Raw genomic sequence first — 20,699 nt, forward strand, 5'->3', positions numbered from 1 at the left:
AGGCACCCTTGTTCTTTCATTTTCTGTCCATTCTCTATACATGAGCACTGTTAGGACAGAGAATACAAAGATAATTGTCTGTATTATATTGTTCCTTAATCAGGATCATTTTAGCAAAGAAGTATATGAAATGACAGTATGATCAGTATACACCATGATTAAAGTAATCACAAAGATTTTCACAAGAGGTAGAGGATTGTAAGGAGAGTGATTAGTTTGACCCCGTATGTATTATGTATTAGCATTGAAGGAGATAATCTCTGAAAACATTTTGTAAATAGTAAAGCACTGTGTGAATATGAGGTGTCATTTTTACCAACAATAGCCTAGGCTAGGTGAGGAAACAAGATACTAGCTTTGTTGAACACTGTGGAGGTGGGCACGGCAGGTTAACCCCTCTTTGGGGTTGAGGGAAGCCTCAGGGGGCTCAGACTTGTACCTTACCAAGGTGATTGTGAAGAACCTGTCATCGGGGACCCAAGTGGTACTCCAGTCACACTATGGCTATGGGATAGAAGAGGTGAAAATCCTCGGAAAGGAACATTAGTTACCTGGTGGCCCACACGTCAGACATGCTGCTGCTGGGGACCTGAACACTAATCGCTTTAGTGAGGTAGGACCCCCAGGCGGAGGGGCAGGGAATGGAGCATCGTGAGCTGCTACTTCCAGGGAGCCCAGGTCCCTAAGGGGGAAGATCTCTAAGTAAAAGCTCTAAGATGCTGGCGTTGGGGACCTGGTGGACCTGGGAGTGAGACCCTGGAGATTTGGAATCCTGGAATGGGAATTCCCACTGTTGGACAGTGTTTACAGGATCACTCAGAAGCCTAGAAGTCTAGGGCAGAATGTGACACAGCACCCCACTTGTGGAACATCAGGGCCTTCCTAAACTCCTTCTCTCTGCCTCCTACCCCGTCCTTGTCTCAGCGTTGTCTTGGATACTTACCCACATTGTTCTTATGTCCTCTCTCTCTTTGACACGTGGCTTGGCAGGGATCTGGTGGCAATGAGAAGTATTTCTTTGAAATTGAGAATGTGAGTAGAGCTTGATTAACCAACCCTCACCATCTCAGTAAACCTCCTAGCTAAGAGCAGATAAAGAAAGGAGGGCGAGATAGGCAGAGGAACAGAATACAGAGAAAAGTGGGAGTCACTTTGCACTGACAAGACATCTCCCTCTACTACTGTTGACCATGCAGACTTCTTCATGCAAACTTCCTGCCACGTGACAGTTCCCTTCATCCCCAGGTGTGCATGATCTTCAATGCTGGAGAGCTAACCCTGGTGGAATATGGGAGTAATGATACCCTGGGTTCTGTACGTACTGAATTCATGAACCCCCACCTCATCAGGTAACCCCACAAGGTTCTCTAAATTTTTGAAACCCCAAAGAAGTCCCTTTTAACCTCTCACTCCTGTATCCTCAAGATTCATCTAAAAACGTCATCCCATATGGTACTTTGGGGCCCTTGCTAAACATCCCGATGACCCAAGTCCATTCTGCCTTACCTCACCCTTCGTGTTTCAGTGTCCGTATTAATGAGCGGCGTCAACGAGGGATGGGAGACTATAAGAAATTGGCTTCTCTTGTTGATGTTAAGACTATTGCTATAGGTAAGACTCTCCCATAATTCTGATAACAAAACAGATGTTTCTAGTATGCTTCCATATCACAGGGGTGTGTAGAGTGGAGAATGCAGGAATCTGAGAGGCACCAGGTTAATGTATGGCCCTGCTCTCACAGAGGATGTGGGAAGTGTTCTAATCCACGTGTGTGAGTCTGCATCTAGCTGTATAGATACACATAAACTGTTACGCATATCAGCTTGTCCCTATAATTGTTCATGTTCTTTAGGCATGTATCTTTGGGCTAGGAATTGTGAACTGTAGAGCGGAACCTTTAGTCAATTTATGAATTTTCCTGTTTAGACTTAGGACATAGGATAATGGACTGTTCGAACTGGAAGGGGACTTATTTTCTGTAGAGTTTGACATTGGTAGCCAGTGTTGACAAAATTTATTTGAATTTCACAAGTGTTCACATAAATAAATACATCTTATTTTACATATTAATAATTAACTCTGGGGACACCTGGGTGGCTCAGGCAGTTAAGAGCCTGCCTTCGGCTCAGGTCATGATCCCAGAGTCCTGGGATCAAGTCCCACATAAGGCTTCCTGCTCAGCAGGGAGCCTGCTTGTCCCTCTGACTTCTGCTCTCCCTGCTTGTGCACTCACCCTCTCTGACAAATAAATAAATAAAATCTTTAAAAAAATTAACTGTATCATGAAATGTTTCAAGCATGGAAAAATGTATTTAGAACAGCACAGTATTCCCTATGATGTATAGAGAATAACATACCCATATAGCCTCATTAAGAACAAGGTCTAGAGTCAAACCTCCCCACTTCTGCAATTATACCTTGGTGATCTTAGGTCAAATTTCTTAACCTTTCTGTATCTCAGTTTCCTCATCCACAAAATGGGGATAAAAATTGTACCTACCTTATATGAAAAGCACTTAGACTAATGTCTGGCACATAATAAGCACTTAATAAATGTTAGCTATTAATAATATTATTACTTGTGTACCCATACCTAGTTCTTTTTTTTTTTTAAGAATTTATTCATTTATTTGACAGAGATCACAGGCAGAAAGGCAGGCAGAGAGAGGAGGAAGCAGGCTCCCTACTGAGCAGAGAGCCTGATGCGGGACTCGATCCCAGGACCCTGAGGTCATGACCTGAGCCGAAGGCAGAGGTTTTAACCCACTGAGCCACCCAGGCGCCCCTTTTTTTAAGATTTCATTTATTTATTTGACACAGAAAGAGAGAGAGAGATCACAAGTAGGCACAGCGGCAAGCAGAGAAAGAGTGGAAAGCAGGCTCCCTGCCAAGCAGAGAGCCTGGTGCTGGGCTTGATTCCAGGACCCTGAGATCAGGACCTGAGCTGATTTCTGAGGTCTCGTTTAAGAAGTTTCCCTGGGGCACCTGACTGCCTGAGCCAGAGGAGCATGTGACTCTTTTTTTTTTTTTTTTTGAAGATTTTATTTATTTATTTGACAGACAGAGATCACAAGTAGGCAGAGAGGTAGGTGGAGGGGGGGGCGGGGCGGGTAAGCAGGCTCCCTGCTGAGCAGAGAGTCCAATGCAGGGCTCAATCCCAGGACCCTGGGATCATGACCTGAGCTGAAGGCAAAGGCTTAATAAACCACTGAGCCACCCAGGTGCCCCAGCATGTGACTTTTGATCTCAGGATCGTGAGTTTGAGCCCCAAGCTGGGTGTAGAGTTAAATAAATAAATAAATAAATAAATAAAATTTTTTAAAAAGAAGGTTCCTACTCCCTCCTACATTTTAATATTTTTAGCTTTTGCTTGTCATCTGTAATTAATTTTTGTGTGTAACGTGGGTGTGGCTCATAATTTACTTTTTCCATGTTTAACCATTTATTGGAAATCCATTCACTGATTCGTAATGTCACCTCTTATAAATCAAGTTTCCAAATACATATGCGGCTGTTCTTAAGATACCTTTACAGTTCATGAGTTTTATGTTTCACATCAGATTGTTGAGTTGTAATGGAAATGATGTAATATGGCGGCCCATGTTCCAGTGGCAGTAATGAGCTGTGAGACTTTGGACAAGTCATCCCACTACAAAGGGCTTGTCTTCAATAGTGTATAAAATGACCTTCTCTTAACCTTTTTTCATTCGTGACCCCTTTGAGTATCTAATTAAAATCATAGATCCTGGGATGCCTGGGTGGCTCAGTTGGTTAGGCGACTGCCTTCAGCTCAGGTTGTGATCCTCGAGTCCCATTTTAGGCTCCCTGCCTGGCAGGGAGTCTTCTTCTCCCTCTGACCCTCCCACCTCTCATGCTCTGTCTCTCTCTCTCCCTCTCAAATAAATAAACAAAATCTTTTTTTTTTTTAAATCATAGATCCTTTCCCAGAAGAATATCATAAACATATAATTTTGTATATAATTTCAGGGTGTTCACAGAGATGGGGTCCCACAGCTCTAGTATTCTGTGATTCTACTTAGAAATTGAGACATTGAAACATGGCTTTATGAAGTTGGCTTTTAATTAAAGGAAATTTCATTTTTAGGTTGGTCTTCCCAGTTGTAGACATTAGCTGGCATTTGGTCTTGAGCTTGAGCACGGATCAAGGCAGGACATTGCGCATTGGTAACGTATACAAATAAGAGCTGTGAAGGCGCCGTGTTCAGGAGACTCCCTGAAAGCATCCTAGCCAGTCCGTAAGTGTGATCTTATCTTACATTGTCTGCAAAATTCACACCAAACTAAAATACTTATCCTCAGCACTTTCAGCCTGACTTTAATCAGAGGTTCCTTCTGTTTTGTCTGTGTGCCTTCTCCACTGTTTGCCCCTCGGGGCTCTTACATCATTGACACTCAAAGTGCAAGGAACTCCTTGTAGCACATATGTTCATCGAGGTCGTTTCATCCATCAGCTTTCTCTTCATGGTTGTGCTGGAACTGGGGCTCTTCCTTAATGTGCTCAGTGCTGCCTTCCAGAGGATTTCTTGAGTAAAGGATGCCCGTTGCTCTGATCTGTTCTGATCTGCTATGAGACAACTCCAAGATCCCAGAGAGGAATCTCATTTCTTGATGGATCTGGACCTTTTGAGCTAGCTACAGAGTTAAACAAAATCTCTATAATTTTAGTATAAATCTAGTATTGTAAGCATCTTAGCAAAATTATGTCATATTCCTCATACTCTACACTGATGGAGCATTCTTAAAGCCCAACATAATAATTAAAGGCAAGACTTTTGCAGGCTGCCTTGTGTCTGTATATGATTATGTGGAATCTGTCTTCTTAACCCTCTCTCTTTTACTTTGTAGTGGATCTGACTGGTGGCTACAACATTGGCACCATCAGCCATGAGAGCCGTGTGGATTGGCTGGAACTTAATGAAACGGGCACAAGCTTCTCTTCAGGGACTGGAAACTTCGTGTAAGAAGGGTTACTAAGGCCTTAGCCATTGAGTAGTCCATAGAGGATGTGATACTACCTGCTGCCAGGGATTGCGGGGGGCAGGATGGGCTTAATTTCTTGGTGCACTATGCCATCAACATAGCAAAAGGCACAGAAGAATCAACATGGTGTCTGTTATCACAGCCCATCTGTTAACATAGCCCATACCTTAAGAAGATGGTATTGTGATGGCACCAAAGTCAAGAGGGAAATTTGGGAGCTGGTTTCTCTTTTACTGTTCACAAGTCTGTGCCCTCGGGAGACTGCCTCACCCCTGAATGCCTGGCTGAACTTTACCCACACCTGTTGCAGCATTCCTCAGCTACACGTACCCCACAGTGTTAAGGCTGGCTTGACAGTCTCCCCCAAACTCCTTATTGACTCTGATCTCAATATGCTATCACCAAAGAGCTCAATCTTGAGGGCAAAGAGACTCTCTGGTAATTTTTCATTTCATGTTCATTGTGATGGGAAAGCCACATCGCCAATTTCCAGACCATTGAATGTGCATGGTGGCCTTACTTTTGTGATCCAGTCTGGCAACTCTGGCCCAGAGTTAAACTCTAAGAATGAAAGTCTGACCTTCAGCTAACTTAAATTTCTGGTGTAGCTCTGGGCTCACTTGGTCATCTCTTATGGGCCAGAGTCAGGATGTACCAAGTCAGCATACACGTCGAGCATTGCAGGCTAGTAAGCTTTGAAATCCAGCATCTGCCTGAGGGGTGGGTCAGCTCACCACATTTCGTTAGAGAAATGGTCAATATCAGAAGCCACCCCATAACCCCTTCTGATTGCGCTGTCCACCTCTTCCTTCCGCAGTTGCATCTGTACGATACTGAAAGCTGCTCTAAGATGATGATCCTCCACTTCTGCTCCTACGTGCACTGGGTCCCAGGAAGTGACGGGCTGGTGGCTCAGAACCGAAACAGCCTGTGTGTGTGGTACAACATTGAGGCACCCGAGAGGGTCACCACATCCTCTATTAGGGTATGTTGGTGCCAGGGGACCTCAGACATAGTGTCCCACTGATCATTTAGGGCCCGGAGGAAACTCCAAAGGTTATTTGGTTTTCTCTGGCCCACCACCCATCATCTCTGTGATAGAGTCAGCAAGTAAAGCCTAGATCCTTCCCCACAGTGCGCTAGGCTCCAGAACCGTCCTTGTTCAGATTCCTGACATTGTATCCTGTCCTCTCTATTCCAGTGGCCCTGGGAATTCACCAGGTCATAATGAGTTCTCTTAGACTGGAAGAGCCCCCTTAGCGGGGGCAGTTCTGTCAGTTCCTGGGTGAGGATTCTCTGTTGTAAGCTGTTCAGAGCTTCTTTTTTTATCAGACTGAAGATCGGTCACTCTCCTGTCCTGCCAGCATCATGTATATTCCAGTGACCTTCCAGAATCTGGGAGGGAAAACAAGAGAGGCCCTGTGCTAGGTGAGGATGATTGGTGTGGATACAGAGGGAGCATGTGATAGTTCTTTTTGTCTTTTTTCTACATCTCTTCTTTCCTGCTTTTCTTTCCTCATTTTAGACTAATTACGTTTGGCGCTTGGGGGCTGTTTTGTCCTGTTTTAAACACATTTTTCACATTTTTGCTTTGGAGGTCATACATTTGACTCCTATAGTGGTTACCCTTGGAAGTTTACCATACCCTTAAATTATTCTGAATAGTTTCAGCTTATTTAGCATCTGACCCCTGGCAAATGATACAAGGACCTGAACTTTGATTACCTCCCCTTTGCCATTATTGCCCAGTATTTTTTTATCCCCAAAGTGAGACGTTATTCTTTTCCACAGCTGGAATTTGGTTACATTTACCATCATGGTGCCAGTTTCTCTGCTCACTCTTTTTGCATTGCTGACCTTTGCTCTGGAGTTACCTCCTTGAGAGAAAGTGTTTCGAAGATGAATCCTCAGTTTCTGAAAAGTACCAAAATGGAATTATCTGAAAATGTTTTTATTTGGCGTTTTCTTGAAAGAACAGTTTGACAGTTTTTCTTAGTCTTTTGCAAATAATATCATCCCATCGACTGACCCCCTTAGTTCTGAGAAGTTTATTAACAGCTCCTTGTGTTGTCTTGTTGCTTTTTAAAAAAGATTTTATTTATTTATTTGAGAGAGCAAGGGGAGGGGCAGAAGGAGAAGCAGACTCCCCACTGAGCAGGGAGGGATGGGGGGGGCACTTAATCCCATAACTCCAGGATTGTGACCAGAGCCTAAGGCAGAGGCTTACCTGACTGAGCCACCCAGGCGTCCCTGTCTTGTTGGTTTTAAAGTCTTCTTTTTTCCAGCATTCTGAAGCTTCAGTACATTATGTCTGCATATAAATGTCCTCTTACTTAACCGTGCTTGGTGTGTATGTGCACGCGTGCACGCGCGCGTGTGTGTGTGTGTGTCCCATCTGCGAGGACACCTTGTTCCTCAGCCATGAGCTCTTTAAATGTTGCTGCTTCTCTGGAACTCTTTCTCACCTTCAGAACTCTAATTAGGTATGTGTTCCATTTCTTGTCCTGTCTTTGTGCCTCTAGAACCTCTTATTCTTCCTTCCTCCTTCTCGCTCCATGCACATCCTGGATAATTCCTTAAGAAACATCTTGGCAAGGGGTGCCTGGGTGGCTTGGCCCTTAAGTGTCTGCCTTTGGCTCAGGTCATGATCCTGGGGTCCTGGGATTGAGCCCCTGCATGGTGCTCCCTGCTCAGCAGGAAGCCTGCTTCTCCCTCTCGTACTCTCCCACTCCCCTTGCTTGTTTCCCTCTCTCTCTGTCAAATAAATAAATAAATACAATTTTTTAAAAATTATTTTAAAAAAAAGGAAACATCTTGCAAGTCAGAGGTTTACTTTCACCACTGTCTTATCTGCTATTGAAATCACCCACTGAGTTTTCTTACTTTGAATATTGAATTTTTCATACGGTTTCATTTGGTTCTTTCTCTAGTCTGCCTGGTCATTTTTTCTAGTATATTTGCTACTGAAGCGAGCACAACCTGGCCATTTTTTATAGTTTCTTGTCTCTTGCTTAATTTTTCATTCCATCCCTTAGGTCTTTAAATATTTCACAATTCTTTCATATTCCATAACTGGTTTCTTCCATAATTGTTATTTTTAATATTGGAAATCCTTGGAGGTCCAAAAGTGCTGTAGTTATTGTTATTGTTTACTCCTTTATGGTAGTTAACTTCTATTTTGGTAGCTTTATTTTATTGGGGGGCTCACGTTACACTGAATATAATTTTTAGAATCTCAAGGGCCTAACATGGGCATGTTTTCCTCTAGATATGATCAGTGTTTGCTTTTGCAGGAATCAGGCATACTAATGACTTTTGTTCCCTTTCCTGAAGAGAGGATCCCAGATTTCATGACTAACAGAACCTCAGAATCGCCCCCTCATCCTGCTGGAGGACCCCTGGTTTATTCATCCGCTGCTGTGTTTGCCATCAGGGCGACTGTACCCTTTCCACTTGCTCCCCTGTTTTTTCCTGCTCAGGTTTTAGCTTACTGGCTTTTTCCTTTTTTTTTCTTTCCTTTCCTTTTCTGTTTTTCTCTTTTTCTTTCTCTTTTTCCCTTCCTTCCTTTTCTTCCCTTCCTTCCCTCCCTACATTTCCTTTTTTTTCCTCCCTCCCTCCTTCCCTTCCTTCCTCCCCGTGGGAGACTAGGAAGCATGCCTAGTGATTTCTTCAGGTGACCTAAGCAACAAATGTATTCAAAAGTAGGGCCCAGGTTAAAGTTGTATTTTAACAGGACTCAAGCTGGAAGCAGAAGTGATTGGACGCTTTGTCAGTTTACATCCAGGCATTAGTGCGGGCACAGCTCTGAGTGTACAGGAACCTGAGGGCATTAGTGTAGATAAGGGATTCTTACCTGCTTGAAGGAAACTAAACGCTGGGCAAACAAGGGCCACTGTCATTCCCTCAGTGTGTAAGCGCTAGGGTGGGGTAAGGCGGGGTCTGTTCTGCAGTGGAGTCGTGGAGACACTAAACTGGAATTCGGGTGGGGTGGGGGGATTGAAATTTTACAGGGTGATGTGGTAGGTCTGGAGCAGGGCGGGGGGAAGACCGAGGTGATGGTGACCGAAGGTGTGACAACTGTTGCCTGCATGCTGGATGAGGGCCTGATCGAGTTTGGAACAGCCATCGATGACGGCAGCTACACCCGGTGAGGGGCTGGGCTGATATCCCCGGGAGGTGGTGGGAGAGGCTGGGTTCTGAGGCTGGAAGACCTGACTGTTGCCTTCCTTCCTTCTCTCTTCAGGGCCACAGCCTTCTTGGAGACTCTGGAAATGACCCCAGAAACAGAGGCAATGTGGAAAACCTTGAGCAAACTGGCACTCGAGGCAAGGCAGCTCCACGTCGCTGAGAGCTGAGGCAGACCAGAAGTGAGGTGCGGGCAGCTAGGAAGGATGGCCAGAGGCCATTTTCCATGGGGCGGGAGTGTGAGACGCTCCTCCTGTGCTAAGGCACCAGTCCCCTGCCATTACAACCAGTAACACCTTTCAGGTAGTTATTCCAAACATTCTTCCATCCCAGTTTATAAGATTTTTATTGCTTTTGCTTCCCCTATGTAGGTACCCCTTCAGAGTTTTAGCACCCATGCCCTCCAGTCCAGGTGTTGATGTGTATTTCCAAATGTGGCATAGGAGTGTAGTTAGTAGGACAGACTTGGGATTTTAGACTCTTTCAAGTTACCTGGCTCCATTTAACAGCTTGTATAACCGTGGGTTAAGTGAACCTTTCCAAACCTTGGTTTCTCAATTTCCTCTCTGTAAATGGGAGTAATGATAGCATTTACCTCCTAGGGTGGTAAAGAAGAATCATAGGGGCGGTGAAGAAAGTAGGAGAATTCTCAGTGCTCAGTAAATGTCAACTGCTGCTGTTTTGCCAGGAGTCCTCTTGGATCCTTCCTTCCCGTGGCCCCACAGCTAGACAACCAGCTTGTCCTAGGGCCCTGACCCAGCGTCTTCAGGCTGTTGTTGTAGTCATGTGGTATGTGTCAACAGGCAGGTGATCTCTTTGAGAAGATTCGAAACCCAGAGCTGGCCCTGGAGTGCTACTGTAAAGGCAGCGCATTCATGAAAGGTACTGCCCCCTACAGCCCCGCCTTCCCTGTTAGAGTCTTGCCCGAATCATCCCCCTGCACCAATTTTGTGCATCTGTTCTGGTGGATCGGCTCAGTTCTCCATCCCTCCACTTCTCACCTATTTTCTACACCCCATTTCCCTGAGTCCCATCCCTGGAAGTCTTAGCTGAGTGCCCTCTCTGTCCCTGGCAGCGGTGGAGCTGGCTCGGTTGGCATTCCCAGTGGAAGTGGTGAGCCTGGAAGAGACCTGGGGGATCATTTGGTGCAGCAGAAGCAGCTCGATGCAGCCATTAATCACTATATTGAAGCCAGGTAGAGGGGTGCAACTGAGACTGGGTGTGAGGTCCAAGGTGATGGGTCAAGTAAGGGCACCAAGGCTCCAACAGAGATGACACCATGTAGGTTGGAGTAGGCTTGAGGTGTCTCCCTACCTCTACCTGTCTTCCTCTTGCCCCATACACACAGATGCCTTTCCCAACTCTGCCAGGTGCTCCATTAAGGCAATGGAAGCTGCCCTGGGCTCCCGCCAGTGGAAGAAGGCCATTTATATATTAGATCTACAGGACCAGAACACTGCGTCCAAATACTATCCCCGCGTGGCCCAACACTATGCGTCTCTGCAGGAGTATGAGGTGAGGAAAGTCCCTTGCTAGAGCTGGAGGCAATGCAGTACAGAATGAGAAGAGAACTCAGAACCGGAAGTGGGGGCTACCTCACCAAATCCTTCTTTCTGGGTCCCAGCAGCACCAGCCACCCTGAGCGAGAAGAAAGCAGTTTTCTTCCCTTATTTCATTCCAACATAACACAAACCCCTCTCCCAGATCTATAAAGCGAGTCTCCAGCTCTCTTCTATGGAACTCCATGGGAGTTCCAATGTGGAATTGCCCTGTGTTGCAGAAGTACGAGATCCTTTTAGGTCCTTTTAAACTGCGTGTTGTATTGTCCCCATTCTGGTCTTGGCTGTTTTTTTGTTTTTGTTTTTGCTTTTGTTTTCAAAACAGTAGAGGGTGTGAGACAAGATAGCCCTCTTTTCTTCCATGTTGGGGACTAAGGGTCCTATCCTCTCCCCACCATCCCAGCTAAGGTTTGCTCTCCCCCTGCAGAGGCTCTAACGCTCTTTCTCTAATGCTCTTGCCCTCGGCCTTTTGTGTCTGCTGTCTCGAGCACAGATTGTGGAGGAGCTCTACATTAAGGGAGACCGAACAAAAGATGCAATAGACATGTACACTCGGGCCAGCCGCTGGGAGCAAGCCCACAAGGTAGAGAGTGGGGCGCAGTTCGTCCGAGGGCTCCACCTCCCTGGGGCTGTCCCTACTTTCCTTGGGCTCTGATGTCCCCTCTTCACTGGCCTCCTTGAAAGCTGAGAAAGAGCACCAAAATAGAAAAGTCTGGAGCGCTTGGATACCTAGCCACAGGGAAAGGCAAGGATGAAGAGGCCCTTGTTCCCAACCTGTAATTCCGAAGCGAGCAGAAGAGTTTGGGAGCTGGGGAGCCCCAATTGCCCCTCCCCAAGCTGTCGTCACAGCGGCAACTTCATTCCCTGCCTGCAGCCAGAACCCGGTGGGTACGGCGGGAGCTCGGGAGTGGGAACACGCGCCCCACCACAGGGCATCTCTGGCCTTTCTGCGTGAGCGGAATATAGTTCTGACTTTGCTCCTTATGGTCTTGGAATTCCCTGGACTGACCAGGAAAGCATCCGTACACAAACCCTTGTGGTTGTTGGGAAGGTTCAGTTGCTGGGAACACAGGTCACCCCCAAATCATGCTTCCCTGGCCACTCCGCAGCCCCCCTGCTTCCCTCGGAAGCGCGCCGGAGGCTACTGGGTCTCTGTGTGTCTGCAAAGCTGGCAGTGAAGTGCATGAGGCTGGAAGACGTGTCGGTGCTGTACATCACCCAGGCCCTGGAGATGGAGAAGCAAGGCAAGTACCGGAGGCGGAAGGGTGAGCCACAGCCCTAGAGGAGTCATGCAGGGAGAAGGATGCGCGCTGTCTGCCTAGAAGGCAGTGATGCAGGAATCTAGGTCGAGGAGCCCTGGGGTGTCTCTCCCCTCCCCAGGCACTACATGACAGTGGAAGAGCCTGGTCTTGCCATCCCCATGTTCAAAAAGCACAAGCTGTGTGATGATATGATCCGCCTGGTAGGGAAGCACCGCCCAGATCTCCTCAGTGACACACACCTGCACCTGGGCAAGGTGAGTCCTTCTCAAGCCTCGGCCATCTCTTCCCCGAACAGGCTCCACATCCCCCTCGCCCCATCCTGACCCTCCTTTCCCCAGGAGCTGGAGGCTGAAGGCTGACTGCAGGAGGCCGAGTATCACTACCTCGAGGCTTAGGAGTGGAAGGCAACAGTGAACATGTACCGGTCCAATGGGCTCTGGGAGGAAGCCTACCGGGTAAGGAGTCCAAGTCACTCTGGGGATGCGCCTGTCCCTCTTCCCCACTCTCAAGTGATGCATTCTGAACTGGTTATGGGTCTCTCTGAAAAATGTTCATACTGACAGGCAAAATTTCACATGCGGTAGGAGGGGGTCTGTGAACTACCTGAAGTCCATCCTTGGACCCTGAGCAGGCTAACAGACCCCAAAACTGAGCCCTCTCCCTGTTCTAGTAGAAAGACCGGACCCTTGTCAAAGCTGAAGTCCGATCAGAGGGGAGTAGGGAGCAGCCATGTGGCCCTGTGTGGGAGGATTGCCAAATGGCTTTGCTTCACAGGTAGCCAAGGCTCACGGAGGAGCTAATGCCCACAAACACATGGCCTATCTGTGGGCAAAGAGCCTGGGAGGAGAGTCCGCAGTGAGACTGCTTAATAAGCTCAGACTCCTGGAAGCTGCCGTTGACCATGCCGCTGACAAATCGTGAGGCCCTAAGACTTCTCTCCACTGGCCCCTTTTGAGAAAGAGCCTCTACGTAGACAAGGAAGATTGCTGTATAGCTGAGAAGTGTTTCTGAAAACGGAGGCAGGAGTGAAGAAATCCTTGGAAGAACGTGATGGAGAGGCAAGGAATGAATCAATCGCTCTGCCCTTGCTCCCCAGGGACTCAGAACAGTGTTTAGCTGTTCTAAGAAGATGGAACGTGATCAGCTTTTTTCCTTCTTTTTCAAAAAGACCTTTTTAAGTAATTACTATACCCAGTGTGGGTCTTGAACTCAACCCGAGATCAAGGGTCACTCATTCTACAGACTGAGCCAGGCAGGTGCCCCAGAGAGAAGAGCTTTTAAAGCTAAGGTGCACTAAGCCAGTAATTGACTTCTGAGTGATGGAAGTGTGCTTCTGTTAAATGCAAAAAGAACTTTTCTTAAGCAAATGTTACAAAGACCAGTAATAATCCTGCATTGAGTCAGATGGCTGAGGGTAGTCTTAATGTTTTAGAGAGACAGTTTTTCTGCTAGTATAGATGTGACTGAGGAGGAAGTGGTGAAGAACCCAGAGCCCTTGCTCCTGAGGAAGAGTAGTTCTGTGAGGCTAACTGCGGTCCCCTGCCTCACGCCCATCCCATTCCCTTATGACCACTAGTCGCAGGAAGCACAGGCTTTTCCAAGTGTCCCCGGACCCACGTCCTCTTTACATGTGTGTGTGCTTCTGTATCACTTCATATGGACTGTCTTCTCAATCTGTCTTTCCCTCCCCCGGTCCTGTCTCTGCCCTTTCTGTTTTCTCCTGCCCTGTTCCTCCTCTTATAAAATGAAAGTACTACTCTGAAAGACAACCTGAGGGTTTTGAAGGGGCGGAGGGCGGGAGGTTGGGAACCAGGTAGAGGGTAATAGAGAGGGCATGTATTGCATGGAGCACTGGGTGTGGTGCTAAAACAATGAGTACTGTTATGCTGAAAATAAATAAAAAAAAAAGAAATGGGAAAAAAAATGAAAGTACTAAGTAGGCAGGCCTTACCTACACCTTCCATTTCAGCTCATGGGAATTTGCTTTTGAACTCTCTCGGCTGGACCTCAAGCATAAAACCCCTGAGATTCATGTCCGATATGCTATGTACCTGGAGGATGAGGTATGGATGTGCTCCTTCTCCCTTGCTTTTGACCTTGAACTCCTCTCACGGCTGCCATGATGGCAATCTGCTTCTGATCATGTGTGGCTGCACTTCTGTCCCTACAGGGTAAATCTGAAAAGGCTGAAGCTGAATTCATCAGTGCTGGTAATCCCAAGGAAGCAGCCCTCATGTGAGTTACCCATCAATTCCTTACTCCCGTCCTCCCAACCACAGCCCCAGGACCTGGCATTGCCACCTTCACCTGATCCTGGTACCAATAAATCTTCTACCCCCTGTGACATGGCTGTTTGTCTCCCACTACTGAGGCCTCAGTCCTGTACTGAGCCTCCCCTGTGTCCTCTTCTGGGAGCAGGTTCGTCCATAACCAGGATTGGGAGGCAGCTCAGCGTGTGGCCGAGGCTCACGATCCTGACAGTGTCGCCGAGGTGCTTGTGGGGCAGGCCCGGGGGGCCTTGGAGGAGGACTTTCCAAAAGCAGAAGTGCTGCTGCTTCAGGCCCAGGGACCAGGCCTGGCCCTCAATTATTATAAGGTAGGGCACCGGATTCAGGGCCATGAGGGGGAGGGGGAGAGAGTGTAAGAACCCACAGAGCACTACACTAACCAATACTACTGGGAAAGATCCAGAGAGTTAGCAATGGAGAGGGGGAAGGAGACAAGAAGGAGGAGAGAGGTCCAAGGACCTAGGGATCCGTGGCCCATAGTGTACAGCACCTGTGTGGCAGTGGGAAGGTGTCATGCCGGCCTCTGCCTTCCTGATACCTGGAAATCTGAGCAGGAGGCTGGATTATGGAGTGATGCCCTGTGGGTCTGCAAGGACTATGGCCGGGCCAGCTGGAGGCTCTGCAGGAAGAGTAGGAGCGGGAGGCTACCACGAAAGGGGCCAGATATGACGCCGGGAGGCAGCAAGTGTCAGCAGGGCTGGAGGGTGGGTCACAAGGTATGCACCGGATAGGCCACGCTGCCCAGCCTGTTCTGGTCACGTGTACTCTCATCTTAGGGGCATGGAGGGGCTCGTGGACCAAGCTCGCCAGTGGGAGCAGGCTGGGGAGTATAGCCGTGCTGTCAACTGCTACCTCAAGGTGTGGGACTCAGGCAGCAGCAGCCTGGTGGAAAAGTGCTGGATGAAGGTGAGGCGGGCCACACCCTTTTTGGCCATCTACTTCCCAGACTGCTCTCACAGCCAGCATTCCTCCTCAGACATTGCTTTTTCCTCCTGGGCCTCTCATTTTCACTCAGGCAGCAACGTTCCTGCTGAGTGCTTGCTAGATGCTAGAGCCAGAACTTTGAAAACTGTAAAAAGGGATCTAAGGCAGAACCCCTAACAGCCTGAAGTTGGGGGAAGTTGGACCACTGTGGCTCAACTAATTGAGAAGCTCGGTGAAAACTAAAGGATGTGACTTGAAGTGGAGTTCAGAGGAGGGTGAAGTCTCGACTGAGAGGGAGGGAGGCTTAGTGAGGGAGGGGGTAGACCTGGGACCAGAGCTGGAAGGGCAAATCCAGAGGCCAGAACTGGGGCCAGATGGAAGCCAGGAAGAAAGCAGAGGCTCCTCCTCTACATAGAAGCTCCTGAAAAGAAGAATCTAACCAGTGAAGCCAAGTCAGTAGGTTTCATCAATTCCTAAGCATATATATAATCACATATTATTTTCTTAGAAATTGGGTTGCATGTGAAGTTCTTTTTAAAGATTTTATTTATTTATTTGACACAGAGAGAGATAACAAGTAGGCAGAGAGGCAGGCAGAGAGAGAGGTGGAAGCAGGCTCCCTGCTGAGAAGAGAGCCCGATGCGGGGCTCGATCCCAGGACCCTGAGATCATGACCCAAACCGAAGGCAGAGGGTTAACGCAGTGAGCCACCCAGGAGCCCCTGAATGTGAAGTTTTAAATGATGTATCTGGGGTACGTGGGTGACTTGGTGGGTAAAGCATCTGACTCTGAATTTTCGGCTCAGCACATGATCTCAGGGTTGTGAGATCAAGTTCTGCATTGGGCTCTGCACTGGTTGCGGAATCTGCCTTAGATTCGCTCTTCTTCTCCCGCTGCCCCTCCCCACTCATGCTGTCTGAAACAAAAAATAACAAAAAATAAGTAAATGATGCATCTTTGATTCCAAGAAATATGGTATTAGGAGTTTGAGGGGGATATGGAGTCGGCGCCGCCGATCCCAGGTCTGAAGGTCTACTTCCACCTGGCAGCTTCCAAGGGGGCTGTGGCCAGAGTGAGTCACGTGACATGACTCCCTCCTCTGAGACCCCACCCCAGGAAGCTGTAGATGGGGTTTGGAGCCCCAAACCTGGCTTCAGGGCCCCTTCCTCGCATTCCATCCCTTTGCAGGACACCAAATATCCCTTCACCCTCCGTTCCCCACCTCCAGCACACGAGTGGTCTTTCTAGGTGGAGATCAATTATTGCCCCTTTATTTAGAGAAATTACAGACCCATTCCCACCCTCCCTCCCTCCAGGTAGAGAGGCCTTGAAGCTCTTTGACTGCTGAGGGTGCAGGTATCGGAGGCAGTGGCTGAGCAGGAAAGAAGCCAGAAAAGGGGCAGGTCAGTGAAATCTTGAACCAGACAGTAAATAATGGGGATGAATCTCTTCTCATCTTTCAGCTTCAGGCCTCTAAACTTGGCCTGTTTGGGAGTATTTTGTGTGTGGTCCCTAGGAGACATGTTTTTTTTTGGGGGGGGTCATTTTAATATTTACAAGAAATAAATCAGCAGAACAAGATTATATCAGATAGGCTGTGTAGAGTAGCTGCGGCTTATAAAACATACCAGTAATTTGTACCTGGTGAGTATAAAGAAAACCAAGGCAGGATTCAGATGTCTTTACAACCAAGGGAGTACACAGGGCATCAACAAATTAGAGGACAAAAAAATTCACATTTTCTACATTAAAAAAAAAAAATTTACAGATCTCACAAATGTCTTTGAAGACAAAGAAAAAGCCAAAAGACAAAGAAAAAGTCCTCTGAAGGGTGGGAAAGAAGAAGAAATCTGAAACGGAATTCTAAATGTAAAAAGAGTTTTACTTCACAAGACCAATTTTCTTGGCTTCTGTTTCATATATCAACAATCTCCACATTTTGACTATAAAAACTTCTGCTTCTTCATCAAGTACCATGGCAACATTCTAGGAGATGTGTTTTGAGTAGCCCTTGCAATCTTTAGACAGACCTTGTCTGAGCCTCTCCCTAGGGGAGCTGTGTTTGAGTCTCTTCTTAACGGGACTGTGATGGGTTCTCGCAGAGGGACTGAGATGGGTTTTGCCACGCCAACTGTACTGGTCCCTTTCAAAGTGGCTCTGTTGGCTCTGCTCAGAAGGACTGTGTCTGTTCCTCTCAGAGAGATTGCGTCCACTTCTTTCAGAGGGACTACAGTGAGTTCTCTCTGAGAAACTGCGACCTCTCCTCTCAGAGGTCCTGTGCTGTCTTCTCTCAAAAGGACTGTGTCCTCTCACCTCTAAGGGACTGTGATGAGTTCTCTGAAAGAGATTGCGACTGCTCCTCTCAAGGGGAATATGACATCTCCTCTCAGAGGGACTGCGACATCTCCTCTCAGAGGGACTCTGATGGCTCCTCTCAGAGGGACTCTGATGGCTCCTCTCTGAGGGACTGTGATGGCTCCTTTCAGAGGGACTTCGATGGCTCCTCTGAGAAGGACTTTGATGGCTCCTCTCAGAGGGACTGTAATGTCTCTTCCAAGGAAGACTCTGATGGCTCCTCTTGGAGGGACTGAGATAACTCTTTAGGGAAGGATTTTGATGGCTCCTCTCAGAGGGACTGTGATGGCTCTTTAGAGAAGGACTTCGAAGGCTCCTCTCAGAGAGACCGTGATGGCTCTTTAGGGACGGACTTAGGTGGCTCCTCTCAGAGGGACTGTGATATCTCTTCCGAGGAAGACTTTGGTGGCTCCTCTCAGAGGGACTGTAATGGCTCTTCCAAGGAAGACTCTGATGGCTCCTCTCGGAGGGACTGTGATAGCTCCTTAGGGAAGGACTTTGATGGCTCCTCTCAGAGGGACTGTGATGTCTCTTTAGAGAAGGACTTTGAAGGCTCCTCTCAGAGAGACCGTGATGGCTCTTTACGGAAAGACTTCGGTAGCTCCTCTCAGAGGGACTGTGATGTCTCTTCCGAGGAAGACGTCGGTGGCTCCTCTCAGAGGGACTGTAATGGCTCTTCTGAAGAAGGCTTCGGTGGCTCCTCTCAGAGGGACCGTGATGGCTCTTTACGGAAGGACTTCGGTGGCTCCTCTCAGAGGGACCATGATGGCTCTTCCGAGGAAGACTTCGGTGGCTCCTCTTAGAGGGACTGTGATGGCTCATCTGAAGGCGGCTTTGGTGGATCCTCTCAGAGGGACCATGATGTCTCTTTAGAGAAGGACTTCGAAGGCTCCTCTCAGAGAGACCGTGATGGCTCTTTACGGAAAGACTTCGGTAGCTCCTCTCAGAGGGACTGTGATGTCTCTTTAGAGAAGAACTTTGATGGCTCCTCTCAGAGGGTCTGTGATGGCTCCTTTCAGAGGAATTACATGGGGTTCTCTCCCTTAAGAAGCTATGGTGGTTTTGCTTCTTGGGTGTGAGTTTCTCTTTAAGGTGACTGTGTGAGGTTCTCTTAAGTGAACCATGTAGATTTCTCCCTCTGACTTGAACTTTGGTTCCTATTTTGGAGCTCTTGGACTCCTGGCTAGAGATTTCACATCTGTAGGAGTTTTTCTTACCTTTGCTGCTATTGTCGTTTTGAAGAATAACCACAGTCTGTCCGACTGAAGTGGTTTTGAAAATAGCACTTCTTTGGGAAACCATGGGCTTGGGTAGTTGGGTATGTTTAAGTTGGAAAGAGCTACCTCTTTTTGGTTGATGAGTTGATCTGAATTGCTGTATTTCTTCCCATAACATCTTCTCCTTCTTAGTGGTGATGTCTGTTGGCTTTAGCTTAGCAACTGACATCCTCTCTCTTTTGATATCTCTCGATGAGGAATAATCTCTGGCTTTTTGTTTTGGATCGTGGTTTTTGCTTGAACACAAATGGTCTGGCCTTGACCTGTCCTCAGGCTTCTGTCCAGCAAAACCCATAATTCTGTGTGCCGTCTGGAATGCTTTCTTTAGACCTTGAAAAAGCAGTGGAATGAATTTGGGTTGGGAGGGTTTCTTAGATTGTCTTTTTGAAGAGGCAGTAGTTGTCTGAGATGCTCCATTCCTCTTCCTTCTTAACTGGGCTGGTAAATCCCGAGGACGACTCCGTATTGTGGTTCTACCATTTGTATAGAACTCTGTGTTTTGTGTCCTGCCTCCCATAGTGATTCTTTTCTTTGGGTATTTTGAACTACGGGTCTTTTTGGTTCTCCTTTTAGACCATTTTTCATCCTGATGGCTTTCAGAGTCACTCTCTGGTAGAGAGTGAACTTGAGTAAACTCATAGCGCCCTGGCCCTCCAACTGTCATCTTTCCTGCTAGGGCAGGGATCCTATACTGTCTTTGCCTGATGTGGACTTGTACAGGAGCAGGAGATGGGGAAGATACAGACTGGAAATCCATTGTAGAAGTAGGACTCTTGGAAGCTCGAGTGTAGACTTTAGCTTTCCTTAGTGATGGTGATATAGAACTCCTTGATGTGATGGATCTGTCTCTTCTGTGATGCTTTGGGACTTGGGATCTTTTCCTAGTTCGCATCCTAAAGCCAAGATGCAACCTAATCTCTCCGTGGTCTTTGGGAGTGCTTACAAGGTGGAGCTGTGGGTAGATAAGAAGGTAAGGCCGCAACGTGCCCTGTAATTTATGACAGCAATTAAGTCCTACACATCGGCCACACTGTAGGCGCATAGGGTATTTTAAAACCAGACCTGAAGTTAGAGGTGGAGGTACATGGGGGAGTATTTGACTCCTTAACAGTTTTGCTGCTACTTTTAGCTTCAGATCTTGTAGCAACTGGAACTGTTCTGACAAGTCAGTCTTGGCCTGGGGAAGATAACTTGGCTCGAGACAGTGTTGGGACTCAAAAATCCTTGTCTGTGAACTCTGTGAGTTCTCACTCTCTTCCATTGGAACAGAATCTTTCCTAGTGAAAAGTGTATGGAAGGAAGACTCTAAATTTACTGGGACAGGAGGCTGGCCCTCTGTACACGAAACAGGCACGTGCTGAATGACTTCCTGGGATATATCACTAAGCTTCGAACTTTTCTTTATTTTTGCGCTAGCCCCAGAGTATTGCTGTATTATGGAGGACATGGAGCTACGTGTCCACATCCTTAAGGCTATTCTTTGTTCGTGACCATGATATGAAGTGTGTCTCTGAATGTAGTTTCTGGACACTGAAGTCCGAGAAATAATACTTCGACTCTTCTCTAGCAGACTCTTGGAAAGTTGCATCAGTTCCGCAGGAACCCCAAATAAATTCTGAATAGATTGACAGATATCTGCAGTGGCTCTTCCCGTTAAAGGTGTTTGAGAACAAAGGTTCCTTTCCATAGTGGTGCCCAAGACATTCCCTAACACTAGCATATTGGAGAGATATCTTCTGGGTAGTCGCTGTCTCCAGGAGTGATTCTCCCAGACATTCTGTTGTCTGCTCAAGACAGACCAGTTAAGGCCTCTTTGAGTTCCTGATCCTGACTGGAAGGTCCTAGATG

General features: G+C 47.4%; 1 protein-coding gene and 1 pseudogene across 1 annotated transcript; one reads left to right on the forward strand and one right to left on the reverse strand.

The window, feature by feature from the left end:
• Positions 1-3,590: 3,590 nt before the first annotated feature.
• LOC123926586 lies at positions 3,591-14,529 on the forward strand (annotated as a pseudogene).
• A 2,676-nt stretch (positions 14,530-17,205) lies between these two features.
• On the reverse strand, positions 17,206-19,490 carry LOC123926587 (uncharacterized protein C2orf16-like). Its single transcript, XM_045980540.1, has 2 exons — positions 19,458-19,490; positions 17,206-18,489 (listed from the first exon to the last, which is right to left on the reverse strand). Exons 1-2 carry the CDS (start codon positions 19,488-19,490, stop codon positions 17,206-17,208), a joined length of 1,317 nt encoding a protein of 438 aa, XP_045836496.1.
• Positions 19,491-20,699: the final 1,209 nt, after the last annotated feature.

This window comes from Meles meles, chromosome 16 (genome assembly GCF_922984935.1).
Source record: "Meles meles chromosome 16, mMelMel3.1 paternal haplotype, whole genome shotgun sequence".
Lineage (NCBI taxonomy): Eukaryota > Metazoa > Chordata > Mammalia > Carnivora > Mustelidae > Meles > Meles meles.